At 39.2% G+C, this 20,437-nt stretch overlaps 1 protein-coding gene across 1 annotated transcript in view; it reads right to left on the reverse strand.

Annotated features, from left to right (window-relative positions):
- Positions 1 to 20,437, reverse strand: part of SPTLC3 (serine palmitoyltransferase long chain base subunit 3) — an 84,062-nt gene that overhangs the window by 43,515 nt on the left and 20,110 nt on the right. The window contains exons 2-4 of the mRNA XM_074578192.1: positions 11,059 to 11,250; positions 9,284 to 9,438; positions 8,180 to 8,328 (exon numbers count right to left, since the gene is read on the reverse strand). Of these exons, the coding sequence (XP_074434293.1) occupies positions 8,180 to 8,328; positions 9,284 to 9,438; positions 11,059 to 11,250 (496 nt within the window). The remainder of the gene's footprint in view (positions 1 to 8,179; positions 8,329 to 9,283; positions 9,439 to 11,058; positions 11,251 to 20,437) is intronic.

Raw genomic sequence — 20,437 nt, forward strand, 5'->3', positions numbered from 1 at the left:
GCAGATGGTATCGCTGTCCTACAGAGCCCACTACGAGAGCAAAGCCTAAAATTGTAGAACGATACGTATTGGCAAAAGAGAGGAGGAGAAGCACAGAGTAATGTTACGCAGTTGCCTCATTTAACACTGCATGTGCATAAAAGAGCCTCAAAAGAAGTAGGTTTTGAGGAAGCATTTGAAAGAAAGGAAATGCTCAGGCTTTCTTAATGTTGCTACCAGCTGATAGGGCTTTCATACCACAAAGGTGCTGCAGGTGTCACAGATATACCATCGTACCTGCATAATTCACTGATGCTCAGAAAAGAGTAGATTCATTTTAACAAAACTTCCAGTTTAATTTAGATCTTCCAGTTTTGTTTGCCTTTTTCCTTTACAAAAACACAAGGCTAAAATTTACAGTTGACGTCCAGCCTCTTCATGCCAGAGCCTGGACGGCAGTATCTTAAGTGTCCAAATATTTGCGTGTACATAGATAACATTATATATTGGAGATATTGTAGGTTTTAAACAGGTCACACAACCCTTAGTTACTCCTGATGCCTTTGGTCCCACCTGCCAGAAGACGGACTGTCCGGAGCTTAATCATGCTTTGCAAAGCATACTTTTGCAATTGTGAAATACCAGGAACAAACTTGAACCTTTGATCATAAGTTGGATCAGTTAGTTATGAGAGGCTGGGCACAGAAAGGAAAACGATGTCAGTAGGAGATGACAAAGAAGGAAAACTCCTCTCATGAACTGTTTGCTAATTTATAACATACCCTGTCAGAAAGTAGCCAAGGTTATGATATATACACATACACTAATTCTCATTTATGTGGCTGTATTTCTCCTTAAGCTCCTACTTGGAAACTGTAAATTATGGGAACTTTAGTTCCTTATCTCTTTCTCCTAACTGAAAAATGGACCATTTATTTCTGTGTTTGTACAGTACTGAGTTTAAAACAATCCCAGGCCCTAATCAAAGCTACAAAGTGGTATAAAAGAAAGAACGGCCAAATAACTATTTTTTACTTTCTTGAAATGCTGCTAGAAATTCATATTAGGCCTTAAAACCTAACAGAAGGAAGTGAAGAGGATGGAACTACTTTTGTAGTTTAAATGTTGGCAGAGGTTTTCAGGTCTGCTTTTTAGAAATCAGATCACAATCAAATGTAAGAAAAAAAACAAACACACAACCCTCAAACAAACAAAAAGCCCTCCAACTGAGTGCAAGCTAGGCGTTAAAAGGTAACCTCCTAACCGTGCCCTCCAGAATGAATCACCCTGCAAGAGCTGTGTGCAGGCTCCATCTTGCCTTTTGGTCCAAGGCATAATCACAGGAGAAGGATTTCAAAAAGGCAGGAATCCTGCCTGGCTGCTTAAGTAGCAACTAATGATACATTTGCTCCTGTTACTCATGTGTATCATCTCCATAAGGAAAAATGGTGAGTTAGATAAATAGAGCATTGGAACTTCTAGCTGCTCATGTGACACTGCCCTGGAGCTAAACCTGGGAGCGTTCGGGGCATGATAATCGGCCTTACCTTAAAAAAAGTGTAACACCACTGCTTTTATTATCATCTGCAATCAGCAAGCAGGAAACAGTGTTAAATAACTATTTGTATATTTCTGCCTTAATAATTTGAAGTTACATTGCTTAGAAAAGGCTGGCTATAAACCTAAGAATGACGGGATGCCTCCAACAGTAGCCAACTCCAACCCTAGCCATTAAAATACATTGCTTTGCATGGGGAAAAAAGGCTTCACATACAAGTTGTCATTCTTTTCACTATCTAGAGGGAACACACGCTATTTCAAATTTCGTTAGATTCATATTTGTTAGCATTTTTATTAAGTTAAAAAAGAACACTTTTGAGATGAAGATTAAAATAAAACATAAATAAAACACAGTACAGAGATTTTTTTTGGGGGTAGAAATACCCTAATGTAATTACTTGAATAGCTGGTTTCCAGTTACTTAAATCCTTCAACATTTAAGACCTATTGCCTCAGACTCAACGTTTATTCCTGGAAAACAAAACTTCCTGCTTTTTCATGTCCTGATTAGTTTCTTGACTTATAATGAACTAGCCAAAGAAATAAAAAAAATTGACTTTTTCTGCACCTGCAGGAAGGAGTGCTGCTGCCAAAAGCCATTTTAATTTAAAGGACACCCATGGTCAGTTTTGTCAGATATGGTAGGCGCAGATCTCTCTGTATTCTCCCTTGACACCTCACACAGTTAACGCAGCATCTTTTGCTCTGGTTTCAGTAGGTTCAACCTTGCCATTCTCAGATGCGCTCGGAATGCTCTTGCCATTCTAGATGAATGGTCCTATCGTTCCTCTCGGCCTGTCCCTCTGACCAAGAGGGTCCTCGTTCTACATCTCCAGCTCCTCTGAAATTTTCTGAAGGATCTCACTTATGCTTAAATTTTTGCTGCCAAGATCCTTCAGGAACTACTTCTATCCCATGTACCACCCAGAAGTGAAAAGTCTTCCACCTCTAAGCAGATCATGATATCAGCATTTTTTGCCTTCTGCCTACCATCTGCAAACAACCACTTTCATGCATTCACCAAAGCTACTGCCCTTAGAACACATTCACAAGCATACGTGCAACTCTCTCTTACAGTTCTCTTTTAAGTGTCTTCCCTTAATGTCTTCTTAATTTTAGTGTCCTCAGAAACACTGAAAACAGCCAGGTTACTGCTTCGTTGGTTCCTTATATGCTGCCTCTATTCAAATACTGCCCAACTTCAGAAAAATACAAGAATGTGTATGTTCCTGATTGAAGCCAAATTTGTACGATAATTTGCTAGTTCACAGGTCCAGTGTTGATGACTGTACAGCAATGGCCACGTGCATATAAGTAATAATATAAACTAATACTAAACAACCAATTACATAAAATAATGCTAAAAAAAATAGTATTAGATGCACCGCACCACCCAAAAAGTCCCTTTTGCCCATAATCCTTCATCTGACAGTGATTTTGTGTGGATGTCTGGGGAAGAATGAAAGCAGGACAAACATATACATAGTAGTATCCCAGCTTCTAACTAACTTCAACATAAGGACATCCTGAATCACATAATAGTTCTGGTAACTATCAATGATCTCTCCTCTGTATGTAGCCAGTATCCTCTAGAATGCAAGGGAGTGTAAAGTTTCAGCATCTGCAGCCTGCTTTACAATTTGTTCCTTGGGAAGAGCCGCCTCCTGTATTTAGATGGAAACCTTCTACCAACTTCATACAATGCCCTGTAGATCTCATAGTGGAAGAGACAATGAAGAGCCAACACCCTGACCACTCTTCCACGCCACACATAATTTTGAAGATTTCTATAGAGCCTTTAGGCTCTTTCTGAGCCAGATGTCAAGGCATTTCTGACACCTGAAGACAGCTAGCTCAACAGTTCTCCACCCAGAAGCTGCTTGAGGCCTTTGATGATCCTTGTTGCCCTTCTCTGACACTTGCCAGTTCTGCTAAACGTTTTTGACCAGAACTGCACAGAGTACTGAAGATGACAGCAAACCGCAGCTTTATGCAGTAGGATACTGAGGTTCTACGGCTGGCTTTCTGTTCCCTTCCTAATAATTTCTAGTATTTGATTTGCTTTCTGACCACTGAACAATAAGCTAATGCTCTCATGGAACTACCACCTATAACCTCGAGATCTTGCTCCTAAGGGAGAATAGTTCGCTTGGTCTTAAAAAAAGAAAAATATTTTTCTTTCAGAATGAAAGTCCCACAAAAGCCTCAGGAATGTGTCTTAAATGACACTGTTATGCTAAGAAAGTGATTTATTATTATTATAATTTAAAAAGAGCATGGAATTAAAAATGGAGTTAAAAGCCTTAAAATCTTTTTATGGAGGACAAATGAAGGAAGACCAGATACTGTTTTTATCAGTTTCGTATGCTTTTGTGCTTAAACAGGAATGCCTGTTCAAGAGGCATGCGCATTATTATTTTAGAGAAAGCCTGAGCAGGACTCCACAGTTCTCGCTGTCTGTCTGAACTACGTTTACACACAGTCTTAAATTACTCTTCTGGGAACGTAGAATGACTGCTTTATATTTAGCAAGGTTTAGCTTCACTAAGTTTCCTTAATAAAAGACAATTTTGTAAAGATATAAGCCACCATGTTAAAACATCCATATCAACCTGTTCTGAGAACAAACTACCTGCAACAACTTTCTGATATGTCAGCACTTTATACCCACTCCACAGTCTGTGCAGTTATAAGAGGAGGAGTTTAGGCAGAAGACCACAAAGGACAGTTTTACCATCATGTATTCTTTCAAACTTCACTCGCATTAAGTTTATTTGTTTCTTCTTTGTTTTCCCCTCTCTGAAATCTTCTCAAAGCAGTGGAATGATCCTTCTCAAAGAGAGACACCTCTCACTGCTTTGAGAGAGATCTTGGGAGAACCACAAACATGCCAGACACTTAAATGCACATAAGCAGAACAGTACTTTCAATTAGCTTGAAAGTATAAATACGTTCATAGAATCATAGAACGGTTAGAGTTGAAGGGACCTTAAATATCATCTAGTTCCAAGCCCCTGCCCTGGGCAGGGACACCTCCCACTAGACCAGGTTGCTCCAAGCCCCGTCCAGCCTGGCCTTGAACCCCTCCAGGGATGGGGCAGCCACAGCTTCTCTGGGCAACCTGGGCCAGGGGCTCACCACCCTCACAATAAAGAATTTCTTCCTAATATCTAATCTAAATCTCCCCTCTTCCAGTTTCAAGCCATTACCCCTTGTCCTGTCACTACACTCCCTGATAGAGTGTCCCTCCCCAGCTTTCCTGTAGGTCCCCCCTTTAGGTACTGCAAGGGGCTAGAGGCTCTCCCTGGAGTCTTCTCTACTCCAGGCTGAACAACTGCAGCTCTCTCAGCCTGTCTTCATAGGAGAGGTGTTCCAGCCCTCTAAGCATCTTTGTGGCCTTCCTCTGGACCCGCTCCAACAGGTCCATGTCCTTCTTCTGTTGGGGGCCCCAGAGCTGGACACTACACTCCAGGTGGGGTCTCATAAAGGCGGAGCAGAGGGGGAGAATCACCTCCCTTGCCCTGCTGGCCACACTTCTTTTGATGCAGCCCAGGATATGGTTGGCTTTCTGAGTTGTGAGTGCACGTTGATGGCTCATGTTGAGCTTCTCATCAACCAACAGCCCCAAGTCCTTCTCCTCAGGGCTGCTCTCAATCCATACTCCGCCCATCCTGTATTTGTGCTTGGGATTGCATTGACCCACATGCCGGACCTTGCACTTGGTCTTCTTGAACTTCATGAGATTTGCAGCTTGGTGTCATCAGAAAACTTGATGAGGGTGCACTCAATCCCACTGTCCATGTCGCTGACAAAGATGTTAAACAGCACCGGTCCCAATACGGACCCCTGAGGAATGACACTCGTCACTGGTTGCCACTTGGACATCAAGCCATTGACTGCAGATCTTTGAGTGCAGCCATCCAGCCAGTTCCTTATCCACTGTGGTCCACCCATCAAATCCATTTCTCTCCAATTTAGAGACAAGGATGTCGTGCGGGACAGCGTCAAATGCTTTGCACAAGTCCTTTGGACTTCCTTTTTGAGTTTCTCCAGGAGCTCCTTGTTCAAACACATAGGCCTCCTGGCGTTTTTGCCCAACTTTCTCCTTGTTGGGATGCATCGCTCCTGAGCTTGCAGGAGGTGATCCTTGAAAATTAACCAGCTTTCTTGGACCCCTCTGCCCTCCAGGGCTTTATCCCACAGTAGTCTTCCAAGCAGACCCTTGAAGAGGCCAAATTCTGCTCTCCTAAAGTCCAGGGTAGTGAGTTTGCTGTGCACCCTCCTCCCTGCCCTAAGGATCTCAAACTCCACCATCTCATGGTCACTGCAATCAAGGCTGCTCTCGAGCTTCACACATCCCACCAGCGCCATCCTTGTTGGTGGGAAGAAGGTCAAGCATGGCACCTCTCCTTGTTGTTCACATGCTCTCTTGGATTAGGCCCCACAGGCATATAGCCTTGGCTCCTATAGCTCACTGCATTTTTACCTCAAACAACTTTAGCTCAGCCACAAAATAATAACAAAAGTTTTGAAATGTTATCTGCCCAGGAACAAACCCATTCTCTTCTGTTTTTCTAACATGAAGATGGCAAATGATAATTACAAAAGGTAAGGCCTTTCATACAGACCTTTCCCTACCTCTCTCTTGAGTATATGTGTGTGTATATATATATATATATATTTAACTTGGATAGAAGTTTTCAAATCTGCTCAACTGTGAACCAGAACAGAGCTACAGCAGCACAAGAGGGTAAAGCGAGAAGAAAAGAGGGCACCCACACTGCTAATAAGAAGCTATTTTCCTTAGGTTGTTGATATGGTTCTTGGCGGTAGACAGGTTCCAACAGAGCCAGGGCCAATGAAATAAGAACTGCTCAAAATTGCTCTGTGAAGCAACCTCTCTCTCCACTGACTACAGAAACACAGGCTCTCTGTTAGCTACCTAGGACAAAATGCTATGACTACTCATTTACACCATCTAAGCCAGGTCTTAACACTCTGCCTTCCTATTTTAATAAGCCTTAATGTCCAAGCTTCTCTCTGAAATTCACTCCCTAAAAGACTGATACTGACAAGACTTTTACATTGTTCTTTATTCGTAGCCCATTCTTGCATTGAGAATAGTCTGAATGAAGTTCATGGGACTATTAGTTGTGAAAGCAATTAGAACGAATCTAAAACTTTGCTCAATTTGTCAAGATAACTTCGAATAATACTTCAAATAACACCGAAGTTCAGATGAAGAGGAAGTTCGAGAAATCTGTATGCATTGGCTCTCAAAACAGGCTAGATGAAATTAACTAATAAGATTTTTAATATCTGAAGACATAATCAATCTTTTCATAAGGTTTTTTTCTTTGAGAATAAGTCAAAGTTATGCAAGTCTTCCATATAAAAAATTACTCGAAAGGCACAGAATGAGGAACGCCAGGCATAATCTTTGACCTACTGAAAACCACTTGAAATGTTCTCAGTCAAAACAGAATCCAAGAGAAAAAGACAGAGAGAAATGTTCCTTCAATACCTTAGATGACTAGCAATGGTGACCACTTTCAAGCATGCAATTTAGCATGCAAATTGGTAAGCATGCAAAAAAAATGTTTAAATATATTGCAGTCACCAGATGGGTCACCTATAAAAGGAAAGTAGGGTCAAATCTGTAAACCCTCTCTAAGCGGTGTCACTGGCATACTTGTTATTGACAAGATAAGAAACAGATGACAAGGTTTGCGTTATTTTTTGTCTGGAAATGAGACTTTAAACAAAAACCCAAATGAAATACAATATTTTTTTCCGTAAGATTTCTGGAGGAAAAGAGTTTTCTTTGAGAGATACAAAATGAAAACATTTCCGGTTGCTGGATTGCGGGGGGAAAAGAAGTCTACAGAAGACTTCTCCATGCTACCTTGTTTGGGCTTTTTTTGATAGCTCCCAAGAAAGATAAAGCCTGAAGACAAACCTGCCCTTGCATTTCTCTGGCTCAATTTTTATTTTTATTTTTTTCTGAAATGCAGGCTGATTGCGCCATTAGGAATGCAAGGCTTTGTGTAAAACTATACAATTGAAGATAACACTACACGTGGTTTACGAACCAAAAAAGGAGACAAATCGCAAAGCACGTATAAACCAAAAAAATCAGATGGAGCCTTCATGAATGTATTCCTTAGAGGCACACTAGAAATTTCTATGTTGTGCCCATTAACGTCTCATGAAACATTACAATGTATTCTTAGAACATGAGATTAAAAAAAAAAATATGTAAAAGGTCATTTTACTAATCAGAACACTCTGTATGTGGTAACTGGTATAAATCTATGATGCAATTAAATTTGCCCTAGAACCATTCTTGAAGTCTCAATGTTTATTTTGCTTCTTTTAAAAATAAGCCTGTTACTTTCCATCATTAAAAATCCCAGGCCTATATGACACGTTTGGTTGTGCTTTCCCAAAAATCAATAACATTTTTCCTTTTAAAAAAATCCTCATGTGATAATGAATAAAACACAGCATCACTTTTAATAGTGAAACAAGTAATTGTTGATGTGACTAAAATTCTCTAAGTATCCAAATCCTTCAAGGTATCTGTAAGAGAAAGCATATAGTTACAGAAACTTTGGTGGCTGCCCAGCTGTTTACTCACCCATTTCCTGTCTGGTACTGCAGATTCCTGTCCCATATTTTTGTAACTCTATGGTCACAGTTTTCAAAGCATTAACATCCGTTTCTGCAAAGCCGAGGTAGTTATAAGAACCCATATTGATTACATTCTTGATAATCCTTCCTGTAAACCTATAATTAAAGCAAATTTTAAAGAATAGTGCTACTTTCCCTCCAATCCCAAATAAATAGAACAGAAAAACTCAAAAAATTTTCCCACCAAATTTTGTTCCACTGTCAAACTCCTATTTGGGAATTTACAATCTTCATACTTTAACATCCCAAAAGTTTGTCCAGCCTTTCTGTTTCCCTGACTAAATACTGCATCCTGCTCAGAATGTTTTCCAGATTCAAGCTGTAGATGGCAATATACCGGTGTTAGGTGAAATGGTGCTTTTATAGATGTAAGTAAATAAAAAAGCAAACAAAGCCAGGACTTTATATAGGGAACAACTTATAGATACTATTTTTTTCAAGTGAATTGTCAACAGCTTCCAGAAAGCCACGAGTGTTCAGACACACACGGAGAAACTACACGAGGAAAATAGTGTGGGAAACACTATGATACATTCTCAGTAAGCTGAAATACAGTCAACCTACACATTGTCTATGTGGTGAGTTTCCATATCCATTTAACTCGGTAACAGTTGCAATACACTGAAATCTTCAAGGTGTAAACTGCTTAAAACTCACTGCCAAAGACTCACTGTGTAAGTAAGAAGCAACATTTATGCAATGCAAGAAATTCTGATTTAAATCCTAACCAAGGGATGCAACAAATTGCATTGTAATATTCTGACTAAAGGCTTGTTATTATAAATGAAGTGTAAGAAGTCTTACTTGTTCTGAGACAGCCAAACAAAACCCGTTTGTGATAGCGTTCAGTCCCTTCCATGCTGCATTTCCAAACAACACTCAGAAGGAAGGGGACAGATTATCAGCACAGTACTGATTTCAGAGAAAAATATGTTGATGTATATTAGTCAAGGATTTAGGTACGAGGGGCTAAATGCAGTTTTCTGTGCTTCGCAGATGTATCAGGAGTATCCTTATGAAGCTGACGGCTGCAGATTGTAAGCTGACTCACCTAAATGTCCAGTTGTAATCATCTGTAACGCGTTCCATGAGGTCAAACTGTGGCCCTGGGACACTGCAAATTGGACGATTCCAGTTATCCCGTATTCTCATATAGAGGTTTCTGGTGTAAAAGTTCTCAAAATCTTGATAAAGTGGCACAAAATCCTGGTTTGAAAACATGCACAGGGTTATGTTGCTAGGAAAATGTCTGCTTCTGTACACAAGTCATTCCCATTAAAAAAGGAAAAACTGATTCATTAATAAACAGAGAGCTATAACAGCAACATGTTCCTTTGTCACAAACAACTCCAATCAGCAAATCTCTTAACTTTAATTCCCTTGAAATCCAGTGTTGGCTTTTTTTAGGGGGTGGGGTTTTTGTTGTTTTTGGTTTTGGTTTTTTTTTGTTGGTGTTGTTTTGGTTTTGTTTTTTTTTTAATGGTCAACAAATTGGCCTAATTCTCCAGTCCAATATTTGGAAAGTTGGAAATGCCAGAACTCACGATTCTTTCACTTGGAGAAACCAAATGTTTCAAATTGAGCATTTTGCTATGTGTGGAGCAGATTGCAAACCTAGGATAAACAACTCATTGGATTTCATGAAATGCTGGATACATTAGATTAAAGCTCGTCCAATGTAATTGATCTGGGCATTATTGGCCTAGACTGGACATACGAACAGCCAGTTAAGACAACTAGTTTGTCTGACAATTAATTTCTATCTATGGATTTTACTTGGAAATTAAATTAAAAGAAAGGTACGGAATCTAAACAAAGTTTTATATGAAACAGCAATATAGCTACATTAGACACTGGATACAATAAACTGATAAAATAACATGGCACGTAGTTACATATGTGGGGGACTGGAGAATTAAATGAACACGTAATCCATGGTGGACGGCAAAAAGGTTTAACTGGCACGTCTGGAACCAAAACAGCTCAACAAATGGCCAAATCATTAAGTGTATCAAAAAGAATATTCCATGAGAATGCTGATAAAAAGACTGCACCACGATATTTCATTAAGTAGTGCATGCATCTTTGAAAAGCCAAAATGGGAAAGAACTTTGCCAATTTTATTTGCCAGAGGAACAGTAACACTATTCGCATTTTTCCTCTATTATGTCTGGTGTTATTGCAAATGATGGCTCAAACTGCACGGAGAAGGTGGAGCAACAAAAAAAAAAAAATCTACACAAAGTCAGATGGTATTTGAGCTTGCTGAGGTGCAAGTTTCACTTAGAACTATGCGGGATGAAAAAATTTCTAAGTCAGGACTCGCAAGAATTCAGGCTACATTCACTTTGTGCTGGAACAATTATTCCCGAGTGCTCTGTGAGCAGCACTTCAGCAGATGTAAGGCAGCAATTACAAAGATGTTAGCACTCCCTGTCACCGTGAAGGACAAAGTAAGATAGCCAGATGGGACAAAGAAAAATTGGTATTTAAGAGATTTGGAGAGATGGCATATTTAACAATAAGGCTTCTCTGAGTTTTCTTTTTCTGTGGATTTACCTAATACCCTGAGATGCTATTTTGCTGAGATTGGCAATCTTAGAACAAGGTGAACATCCCTCTGGGTGAAAATTATGATTTTACATACATATATATATTCATACGCATGTGTTTAACCATTCCGCAGTGCATGTCATTCCTCCCATCCCTATGCAATGTTCCTCTCTAAGATGAAAGTTGTCTGCCTTGTTACTTTGGTAGGTTATTGTACATAACTTGCAAGTAGGCAAAAACTCAGCTTTGGATACATGTCTTTTTCATACATACTTTTTGTTGTTCTCTCTCTGTAGCAACGTTGCGTTTTTCTAGTCCCCAGGCTCTCATAAAATCTCGCAGGTAGCCAAATATTGTTCCCACTCCAAAACCCAGGAAAGTAAAAACAGCAACATACATTGGCGCCTGTTCAAAGTGCTCAACAAATTTTTTTTTGTAGAGAGTTCCGTTTGATATGCCATTCTTCTGAAAATATAGAACAGAAACTTGTGATTAATACATTTCATCTCGTCAAAGCGTCAGACCTTAGGCCCCGAGGCAAATCTTTTTCTCTAATACGCCACAAATTAGGAGAGACATTTAGACCTCACAACGTATCAGCTGATGCAACCTATACCTGAAGAGGAGGACCTTTAACACTGCAGTTGTTACTGACCACTGCAAGTATCTTCTATTTTCTCTCCTCTCCACCAATGTCCTCAATTGCAGGTGTCTTCAACACCACTCCCTTGTCTATTTTGAAACATATGAAACTTATGAAAGATTGGCCACATATTATTGTGTAATTGGGCAATTATTTCAAAGGTGATTAAATGGAAACCACGATACTCTGTTCTTGCAAGACAGAGCTATAAAAAGGGAAGGGCAGCATTAAAAACGCACCTACACTGCGCCCATGCTTCTGCAAGTCTTGTGTAACCCATTGCAGCAACTAACCTACGTGCAACAAATCCTGTCTAAAATAGGGCACCTTTGCCATGATGTTCTTCAGATCTGAGGAAGTATCCCAAACAGCTATGATCCCAGCCTCTTATTTCTGTTCCGATTTCACAAACGCTTTTAATCATATTTTCAGCGACCTCTTCCATACTTCTAAGGATACTTAAAAAAAGGAAGGGGGGGAGGGGGGATTAAATAAAGGAGAGACACACAGTCACCGTGCTTGTTGGAATTAGCGTCCTTATTGTGAACGACTTCTCTAAATTTACAACTGTGTGTGGACAAAATATTTTGTCTTGAAAATATTCTAAAGTTTCTAAAGAAACTAAGTTTTTCAGTTGCAATCTTCCCCAACCATACACTCAGTAGGCTTATCAGATTATTCTTTGGAAGAGAGCTAACTCCTTTATTTCTGCAAAATATCATGGCATTTACAGTTAGTTACTGTCTAGTAACAGCCAACATGCCAATTCAAAAATGACAAAATGTAAGCCAAAAAAAAATAGTGCCATCTGAAAAAAAAAAAAAAGACACAGGACATACATTTTTTAGCATATTATAAAGCAAGACCATCAACATATGAAGAAATACCATAAACACGCTGCTGCCTGTGGGATGGATGAACGAAAAAAAGTAGATTATCTATTTATGTAATGAACGAGCTGAAGTAGAATAATCATATTAACAACTGCAAATTCACAGTACTTGTCAGACCTAGAATATTATTCATCCTCATACTACATTAAAATGCCTTCATCCTCAAAAGATGTTGATTTAGTTTGTAACTTGCTGTCGAATCCTGGATTCACAAAGGTTTCTTGGGAGAGAAAGAGGGGGGGGAAAAAAAGTAAAAAAAGAAAAAAAGTTGTAAAAAGGTGTTGGGCACAAGACAGAATATAAAGATTTTGAAGAAAACCCAAAAAACATTGTTGCCAGACTGAACAGAAAACACATTTAGACCTTGCAAAGACTTATCGCTCTGTGAGGGAGAAGGAATGCAGGGCTGGCTCTCACCGTGTGAGGGTACACCTTTGAAGCAAGGCTACATATGCATTCCTACTTCAAGCTAATTGCTCTTTTTGGGCAACATATTTACCACGAAAAATGTTTTATGAGGATGAGTTAAATACATGGTCCATCCCTGGAAGTGTTCAAGGCCAGGCCGGATGAGGCTGAGAGGTGTCCCTGCCCATGGCAGGGGGGGTGGAACAAGATGATCTTTAAGGTCGCTTGCAAACCAAACCATTTCATGATTCCAAGTTATATTTCACGTGAGCCACAACAGCTGTGTGCACAGAGTGACAAGATAAAGTTGGTATTTCATCAAGGATTAAGCTCTGTCACATTACCTTATATTTGCCATGGGCTAAGAGTATGCTTATGGTCATCTATCGCAATTCAATTGACACTGTAGTTTGTCAAGCTGTGATGACGCGATAACGCACCTGAGCCCGGAGGAGAGAATTAGCATGGTGATTCTGTTTATCAATTTTATTAAGAAACACTTTGTTGTTATATATTTTATTGGTAAAGCAATAGGGAAGCTCCTATCAGACTCCTGAGTTGCAAAACTCTTCTTCCACAATAAAACTCTTCTGTTGTGGAACTCTCATTTCAGCTGCTGCTGTTTTATGCAGTCAGTATGACATATGTATTTAGACATGTAACCACCGTCACCTACTATCCTTAACACAAACAGCTAGTAGTAAATGGCATCAATAGGAGTAAAGTACTAAGAATGTGGAGTCAGACTGACCCACATTCTCCAGACTATGAATGATGGAAACTAAGAGTCTTCAAATAGTCCAAGGTTAGTACAAGGCTGGGAGAACAAATTCAAAAAAATACAGTGACATCTTGCCTAAAAACTAAAGTGAGGACAACAAAGAGCATTTCATCCATCCCAAAAAGTAGAGAAAGAGTCTCAGGATTGGCGGAACCAAAACAAGTGGATTTGCTACTTCTGGAGAGTGGTAATATGAATGCTTTTGTGCAGCACTTCAAATCCAGGCATTGGGGTACAAGTGACTGACTGAACATCACGAGGAAGTTCAACAGTTTCAGTCAACCTAAACGGTCAGTGGATGAACGGTTAATTGCCATTAGTCAACATTACTGTTGACTTTTTACCTGTTACCATAAAGTTTTACTTGAGAAGAAAGAGGTGGAATTGGAGACTGTGCATTTAAAGCACCTAGACAGCAAAGACAGATGTAATTAAGCTGTTGCTGGCACCAAAATCAAACACAGCAGATCTCCTACACATGCCTGAAATGATTCAGAGATCACTAGTTACACACTAGGTGCTCTGCTGAATTGTACACTCACGAGTGTATTATTATCTGTAATAACACCTGTAGTAGACAGTCCATTTTCTAGCTCCATACATCAACTGTAGCAATCCTAAGCAGCAGATGACTTAGCAAAGATTCTAAAAACAAAAGCAGAGAATGAATGATGCTTTCCTCAGTATATTCTCCCAATTTCCAGCGACTGCTGGCTTTGAGATTTCATGAGACTGGGGTTGTGTTATCACATTTAGTAGCCATCAGGAGAAAACTCGGAATTTGTTTATCATTTTTGAACCTACAAATACTGTGGAAAAGAACTGTGAATTTTGATAATTGATTTAATCTGTAAAAAACGTATTTCCTTTTTTAATGGTAAAATTGCCTGATCATTTCATTTGACAATTTACTTTGCCCATTGTTGTCTGTTCAGCCTTCCTACTCAACCAATTATACAACTCATAATTTTCTGAAATGACTTCTGCCTCTCCACTTGTCTCTTCCCAAGGTGAAGAATCTTAATCTATGTAATTCTAGTCTAGTGTCCTTGTCCTTACGCAGATTTAAAAAATTTTTAAAAAGTAATATATTTTAATGCTCAACTTTCTCTTCACTCTGCAAAGTTCAATAATACCTTTTTGAGGTGCAGAGGAAGGGAATTAGAACTGCATACAACACTTGAGGGCACAGTATGGATTCATACATCTGCAAATGATGCTCTGTCTTGTTTTCTGTTTTTCTTTTTTAAAGATTGTTAGCATTCTATTTGTCTTTTTGCCACAGTTCACATTTTCAGAAATAATCTCTTATGATTAAATACATCCTTCCTTGGTTGCAATAAATACCTAATTTAGAGCACGCTGTTATTTGTGCACTCTTAGGATCATTTCCCCCCCTGATTCATTCATTGTTTTTTATTTCGTCTACTCTTTCATTAGCATTACACACCACCAGCAAGAACTTTCTGCAATGTTTGCACTCCAGAGCTAATTTTTCACTACCCTGAAGACTTCGCTATTGTCAACACATATTGTCATGTATTCCCTGTCACCCCTTTTTCCAGACCATTGGTGAAAATGTGAGAGACTACAGGTCCAATAAGAGATCCCTGGGGGACTCCCTTCCCTGTATCTCTCTAGGCACCTTTTCAAAAATCTCATCTTATTTGTAACCACCCACTTCTCTGGCAAAAAGACTTGAGCAGCAGTCCAGAGTTACTCAGCAATTTTGTTGGGCTTCCTTTAAAAATCTTGAATTAATACCCTTTGTGTGATATGCTAATCCACGTTTTATTGGCTTGTTTTAAAAATTCTGCTGGCTTTCCAAATCAGAATAGTTTGTCAGTAGTCTGCCACAGAGCAAGTGTAATTTCCAGGCACAAATGCAAGGAAACTACTAATGCAATGTAAAGACATCCATCGCAGAAAGGCTATAGATGAAATCCAAAACGAACGGATGTTTTGCCATGGAAGTTGACAAATCTAGGATTTCGTTGACTTCTCAGAAACCAAAAGCACAATCAGGATATGCAACTTCTGTGTGTTGAGTCTCTGCTCATCTTATTAGACCATGCTGTCTTGGACCCTCTTGATACTGAAGGCCACACTGGGAGCTCAGCCTCATCCCTCTCTAGCACATAGTTACAGAGAACCCATGCCAACAGAGTTGGCAGCACCTTTAAACCACAACCGCACATGGGTTTCCAATAGGACACTCACAGCAAGGGAATTCCTGGGCAAGACTTTGATGCCAAGGAAGTCAACAGGAAGTCAATGCAGTAAAGTCAGCTTTCAGTGCAACACCTCTCAGATCCCCATACTCTGTAGTTATGCAAAGTATTTTGAAACTCTCCCCTAATGAAGGATCCCCTCCTAAATGTCTTCAGTTTTTAAAATGGAGAAATTATCACTAACAAGAAATCTAACAGTGCTACTAGAATGGGCATCAGTATAAAATACTGACTGCAACGGACACACAATCTTTATCAAAATAGCTTGCTCTAATAATAACGTAAACTAACCTCGAAATCTATTAAGCACACTCCTGGCAACACCTTTATAAAGAATAGTTACAAAACATGATATTTGCACTAGCAAAGAAAAATAAAAGATAGCTATGCAATCGCATGAATAACATTTAACTATTTGTCCATACTACCCTTAAAGCAAGGAGAGAAATTTTCACTGCATTTAGGTCCTGCAGCCTCTGGAATGGTGCTAGTTGGCATGAGCCAGATTTGTATCAAGGGGAGAACTAAGAATTGAACAGCATGGACGTAGTGTCACAGTACTAAACCCATGTGCTGGCCCTGATTAATTTACTAGCAAAGAGTTAACCACTTACGCTGGCATAAGTTAGGAGTAAACTGCGTCAAGGAAACTGAGACCCAAGAACTCATGTTTTCATGCAAGTCTGTTTTGTAAAGACAACATAAACTCTAAAGAAATCCAGAAATCCCAATCTGCTTTTTGAAACCTCTCCTTAATTAAATATTTTTTGAGCTATTATGGCCACTTCCATAGCTGTAGGTGCAGACAGCTATATCCTTGAAATAAAACTACTGGGAGAATAATGAAGTCTTTGTCTTTAAATATGAATTCCCCTCTAGGAATAAAATCTGATCCAGAAGCAGATGAAACTTTAATTTTACTCTCCCTTATTTTATTTAAGAAGAAAGTTTCTTCTGTTTCTGGATCAGATGTTATCATGTTATTGCATACAACCTATTAGAAAAGCAATGCAAGCTGACTGATCTACATAAAGCTTCTAAGACAGATATGTATATGAATAGATAGGTGTTGAAAACTGTGAACTGATAGCTGCGTTTGCTCAATATGTGCCAGATTTCAAGGCAACATTGAAATCTTGAGCAAATTAGGACAGTGCATTGCTATAGCCAAAACCTGACAGAAGAACAGACTGATAATCACTGATGCAACATCTGATTGCTTGCAGATGGTTTGGTTCTACACAGATGTTTCCTCCCTAACACTAGAAGAAAAGCATCTGGGACAAGACCCTAAACGTAGGTGATTTTAGACGTCCTAGGATGCATGACACAGCCACATGGGGATGACAGGACCTATAGAGGCCTGTACACTTCTGGAGCAGAAGCTGAAGACGGGGCATCACAGGGTCCCATTTTAGCCATGAGAAGGGCATGGTCCAGCTGAATTCCGCTCAGAGCTTGCCACGGGACAGTCACAGTTGGAAGTGGCTGGTGTGCAATTCTGTCCCCTATGGATCATTGTCACCAGAAGGCTGGGTGTCAAAGAATAAAACTGTCAGGTTCTATGCAAACTCACCAGGTTGACTCTCATAATCATTATGTTTTCCCCAAACCACCATACCTAGGCATCCATTAGACGCTGGGGGATTCTTAACGATTGTATGCAGTCCCCAGGAAAAGAAAAAAGGAAACTGAAATTATGAAAATCGGAAGATTCCTATAATGAATGTGCTATTGACACAAATCTCTTCAGTTACTGGCAATGATATCCTTTAAGTATGTCATTTCTTTTCTGTTACAACACATTTCAGATCTTACAGGCTCAAGTTTCTAAGACATAAACTAAAAAATGGCTACTTGGGGAATTCATAGCTTACTGAGCTATACAGACAAGACTTACATTAAAAATAGTTGTGAAACTTAAATGTCTAGAAGGTGCTAAATGAAGGTAGTGGGCCTCTTGCAATGTGACAAAGCAACAAGAAAGTATAATCTTCACATAACGCAAATTATAAATAGCAAACAAGCCAAAAAACCTTTAGTTCTTATTACTGTGTGTCTGCAGAATCCTTATTTAGAGTGATTATTGATTTCTGCTGAACTTTCAAGAAAAAATATATACCTAGTAGTAAGGCAATTAAATTTACTGATTAAAACCTTGCAGCTTCTCTGCACAAATTCACGTCAGCAAATACCAACAAAGGTGTGAAAAGACAGGATCTTCACCTTCCAGACTTGTATCATTTTTTCAGTTGAGCACAAGTGAAACTCTAACATATTCACCTCATAATAAATTCTGTCAGCACCAATCAAGTCCTGCAACACCATGACACTAACACTAAAAAAATACAGATGTGAATGACAAGCACATTAGAAATATAGTGTTAAATAGAAAACACTGTTATATAATCAGGAAAACAACACCCTCACTATATAATTTTCAGACTAACACTTTACTCTGATGCTAAAATGATACTTTTGAGTGCAACATAGGAGGTTGGAAGGATGCAGAAGACTTGCTCATAAATAACATTCAGGAAGAAAAGAAGCCGACAAAAATCTAGAGACAGCAGTGGCGAGAGGTCCAAACTAGAAGAAACTTGGAAGGCACACGTTTCATTGTCTTAGTTCTGTAAATCTTTATGCAGATATTTGTATTCATTCAAGAACGTTTCTTAGCCTGGTATGTCAGGATTTGAATTTGTAGCCCTGCGCACACTACAAGCAATGTGCATTCTGGCATCAATGAACGTTTATACGCAACTCTTAAACGGTCTACTGTGTGCAATTTTCACAAAACCTACAGATCAGCACATGTTTTCATCTGGTACGAGCTTAGTCCAGCAAGCAGAAGTGCCCACTGCAGAATGGTCATCCTACAGTGTTTGTCAAAAGAAAAACCACATACACCTCTTCACAGCACAGAAGCTTAGAGTCATGCACACAGACTCAGGACAAACGCCAGCAGCAAACCATAAAAACGCAATATGATGATGGGGATAAAAATTTAAGAAAAGACTACTTTGAACGGTAAGTTTCAGAAATTGCAATATAAACCATAGTTGGTATCAGATAGTATCAGTTAAGGCACTTACATCAAACAAGTACACGGGAAATAAAAAAACCTGCACAGTAAGCTCTTCTCCCAATGGCTTTACAGCTGTACATTGCAAGTAATAGCAAGAAGCATGGGAAAGAAAAAGGGGTATTTATGCCTGATCCACTTACTACTCTGTTTGCACCACTCCCAGAAAATTCAAAGTGGGCTCAACACAACATAACTAGGAAGCCATGAGGGCAAAGATGGAGCTTAATAATTTCAAATTATTAGAGACAAAACAATGAAGTTCACTACCCAGAGAGATACGTACAAACATCAGAAAGTATTTCCTAACCTTACAGCAATTACAGAGTAGAAAGCCAGGCACGTTGAATCAGACAAAAGAACTGGATGAAACGCCTAGGTTACAGCAATCCTGACATAGTTCATGGCGTCAAGTTGCAGCAAGTGTTTGCTATTATTCCCAAAGCTTATAGTAAGCTACAAGATTTGCGCTGCCTGGCCACATCATACCACCTCCTGATCATTCAAATCCTGTGGCTTTGGCTTTAAGAATAAACAAACAAACCAAAAAGATGACGATGAAGTGGTATCACTTCAAAGGCTGTAAGTTTCTGCGCATCGCTGGTGATAATCTACTAAAACAGCAAAGTTCTTACAGAACTGATGTAGCATTTAGAAATTCATTCTATGGATCTCATATACATTTTTGACAAGCAACTGATATTTTTTGGGATCAAGACTGTAACCGAAAGGAAAGATACTTGAAATGATCTAACCAGACTGTTAGCGATTTTGCGCAGTGTGGGTTTTGAGCTAAAATCTACATGAGGCAATCCACCAACTCAATTTCCCACACAGTGACTTGGTAAAGAACACCAGAAAATGTTTTAACTAGCATCAAATCGCTCTCCCTGCAAAATTCCCTTGTGAAGAAAACACTATAGGTGAACAGAGAGGCCTTATGCACTAACTTGCACAGCTGAACCATCATTGCATCCCAGAGCTTTTTCCATTATATGTACAACAGCCTCAAACAGGGGCAGCATTTTGCATAGGTGAACAAATGGAAACAGTTTAATAATAAGACACATATTCCCTATCAGAATGGATAAGGAATTCCTGGACTTTCCTGGATTTTGCCAAATGCAGCAGGAGCTTCAGTCTTAATGTGTTAAAATTTCAGGAACGGTCTCAGGCCATCATTGGTTCCTGAGATATCAGCACCAGTTTTGATGAAGGCTTCTGGCAGGCATAATACATCAGGTCCCTTGTTAAAGGATCATAAATGTAATTTGCAGCATTCACGTTTCCTACCTGAAAGTTGCACATCATTAGAATAATTTGCACATTATTCTAATTATTCTGAGAGTTGCACAGGTTAAGTTGAAACAGCATGCCTTCCAAGACATTCCTTTTATTGCAAGAAATAGCGTATCATATTTCAGAAAGGTGATGACAGAAAAATCATTACCAATTTTGTTAATGCAATCAGACTCTTAGCTGTATTTATGTTAGCTCTTCCGAGGTAATGAACTACTTTTAAATTATATTTTAATACAGATCTCTTGGCATATCATGGATGGAGAGGACAGTCGTATGAAATACCATAATAAAAAAAATATGAATTTAACG

The sequence above is a fragment of the Larus michahellis genome, chromosome 3 (assembly GCF_964199755.1).
Source record: "Larus michahellis chromosome 3, bLarMic1.1, whole genome shotgun sequence".
NCBI lineage: Eukaryota > Metazoa > Chordata > Aves > Charadriiformes > Laridae > Larus > Larus michahellis.